The sequence below is a fragment of the Eurypyga helias genome, unplaced genomic scaffold, assembly GCF_000690775.1.
Source record: "Eurypyga helias isolate BGI_N326 unplaced genomic scaffold, ASM69077v1 scaffold28367, whole genome shotgun sequence".
NCBI lineage: Eukaryota > Metazoa > Chordata > Aves > Eurypygiformes > Eurypygidae > Eurypyga > Eurypyga helias.
The window spans coordinates 510-3,154 of record NW_010260265.1 but is presented as its reverse complement, the minus strand read 5'-3'; the positions used below and the strand labels follow the sequence as shown (position 1 = coordinate 3,154).

General features: G+C 48.9%; 1 protein-coding gene across 1 annotated transcript in view; it reads right to left on the bottom strand.

Annotated features, from left to right (window-relative positions):
- Nucleotides 1-225: 225 nt before the first annotated feature.
- The window catches only part of NAT9 (N-acetyltransferase 9 (GCN5-related, putative)), a 2,814-nt gene continuing 394 nt past the window's right edge, over nt 226-2,645 (bottom strand). The window contains exons 2-6 of the mRNA XM_010154993.1: nt 2,114-2,223; nt 1,053-1,193; nt 743-802; nt 463-557; nt 226-372 (exon numbers count right to left, since the gene is read on the bottom strand). Of these exons, the coding sequence (XP_010153295.1) occupies nt 226-372; nt 463-557; nt 743-802; nt 1,053-1,193; nt 2,114-2,223 (553 nt within the window). The remainder of the gene's footprint in view (nt 373-462; nt 558-742; nt 803-1,052; nt 1,194-2,113; nt 2,224-2,645) is intronic.

Genomic DNA, 2,645 nt, shown 5'->3' with positions numbered 1-2,645 from the left:
AGGTTATAGTCATTCTGAGTCAAGGTTGTGCATGAGTGGCTGTTCTCCAGGTCCAAATTTCATCCTGGCTGGTGCAACAAGGTGCAAAGTTGACAAGCTGACAAAGTAACCGAAGAAGACAGATGAAAACAGTCAAGGGCAGCGTTGGCTCACCGGTCGCCTCCACGCCCAGACAACAGCGTCCAACTCCTCCCTGGAAACCAGGCCTGTGTCTGGATGAGTCTGTCAGGTCTCCAGCGCCCCAGCGGGCAGCTTCAGCTCAACGTAGCTCTTCTCCTCCACGTGCTTTGTCTGTTCCAGGAGCCACCGTCTCTCCTGGTCGCTGACATCCAGCCTCAGCGTCACCTCTTGGAAAACGCTGTTCACAGCAACCTGGACCACACAGAGGAAAAGCAGCTCAACCCCGGTTACGGGGCAAACGCTGCTCATGTTCTCGTGGTACAAGATGGTCTGTTACCATACCTCCTTAAAATGAAGCTTTTTGAACATGCAGATACTGGCTTCATTTTCCTGACCAATCTTAGCCTCAAATTTGGTGATTCCCAGGTTTCTCACTCCTGCAAAAGAAATCAGGAAGAAAAGCATTTCTATTACCTGCTTGGCTGCCGCATCTATGAAAGCCCAGGACTCCGTTTTCTGGGGCAGACGCATCCCTTACTACCCTGCCTGCACCGCTGGGAATACATGCTTTTGGATCACACCCCGACTGTACTCCCGTTGCCGTGCGCCGAGCCACCCTTACCATAGGACATCATCATCAGAGTTGCCTCCTTGCCAAACCCTCTGCCTCGGTAGCTGGGCTCTGAAAGAGACACCCACAGAAGTCACCATCCAGTTACAGGAGATAAATCATCCATGCCAGACAATTCTCAGAAGAGACTGGGACCTGGACCAGCCCCGGATGCTGACCAGGCCTGACCAGCCCTGGATGCTGACCAGGCCTGACCAGCCACAGTAAGGCAATGAGAATAAAAAGTTGCTGCACATAACATCTGTCTGCAGCTGTCTTTAGCCACGGTGACAAAGGTCCAAGCTAGGAAGCAGAACTTCACCTGCAATCATAATTTCAATCTCGCCCAACGTTGGATCCTCAGCGTCGGTGAGGAAGAGATTCACATCCCCCACCATGCAGTCCTCATCCGCATGCGCCTGCCCGGACCATCGCTCCGTGTCCAACACAATGAAGGTGCACTCTGAGGAAAACAAAAACGAAGCATTATTTTTGGGGAACACTGAGAATTATTCACAAATTACTGATGGATAAAATTAAAGGCAATTGATAGAGAAACAACAGTTTACACGTGTTAATGGTGAGGAAGAGCTAATAACTGGGCTTCCCACATTCAGCGTGCCTGCTCCCATCCACAGAAAAGTTAAGAAATATTCCAAAACACCCGTTGTGAGGGTGATGCAGACACCAAGACTAGAAACAGCCTATTTAAGGAGCATAAAATCTTCCATCCCATGTCTGGTCTCCCTGCCTTGGCTCACTCAGCAGCAAGTTTGGACAAAGAATTGTTTGGTGCACAAGAGACTGAGACCTAGTGATTCACTAGTCCATATTATTGCTGCTTTGAGTAAGGCTTTTAATGCCAGCTAAGACAAATGCTCCAGACTGAGGTCTTTGCCAGCCTCAGTATTTTCTAGCTCGCTATATTTCTACCAGCCTTTTATGGGCAGTGAATCATTACCTGCAGGAGAGCCAGGGAACCAATTCAGTCAGCACACCTCAACCAGGTAATTATAAACTCCTTCGATTTCTCAAGGAAAAATACAACCCCCTTCCACCTTTTTACGATGATGAGACCTGGGGAGTGTTGACTGTGCTGAAGCATCTCAGCACATAATGCTGTGGGAAATAAATCACTATAATCTCTGAAAAACTGCATTAAAAGGACACCAACAGCCCCAGACATTTTCTACATCCCTGAGCATACACCAGCTATAAACAGAAGTTTGAAGCTACTGTTGTAGAGTCTCACATCCCATCTGCTTCAGCAAGTAGAGCCCGCTACTCACCGGGCACTGTCAGCCCACTGTCGGGCCTTTACAGGACAGAAGAAATGTTCTCATCATTCCCAACCACCCTTAGAAAAATGTTTAAGATCCTCACTGTCTGCGTCGTCCCGCCAGCTGCACTGCATCTCATACTCCTGCTCCAGGCTGAGTGGTTCAGAGGCAGTCAGGCGCTGCAGCTCCTCTGACTGCATCCACTCATGGTACCTGACAATGGGACCCAGAAGCAGATCAGTGCCTGAGCTACAGCATTGCAGTCCGATTTCCAAGAGGACTCAGGATCAGGCTGTCATAAACCAGTTCTGGAAACACTGGCCTGACATCCATAGCAGCTTGAAAGTATGGACAAGCCTCTCTCCCTTATCTAACACAGGAATTGGTGTTCTCCATGGACATTTAGCAAGTTTGTCCATCCCGTAGCTCTGTCTGAAGAGAGTCTAATTAAAAGTACTGAGCATTGAGTTCTGGCACATTTCATCCCAACTGAGATTGATACAGCATCTCCTGGACACTGACAAAATGACTAATAGTGGCATCCTTGTGCTGAAGCTGCAACGGCCCAGGCCAGCACTTTACAAACCGCCTGCACGCCTGCTTCTAATTTATCAAACATCCGTCTGGCTTTACAC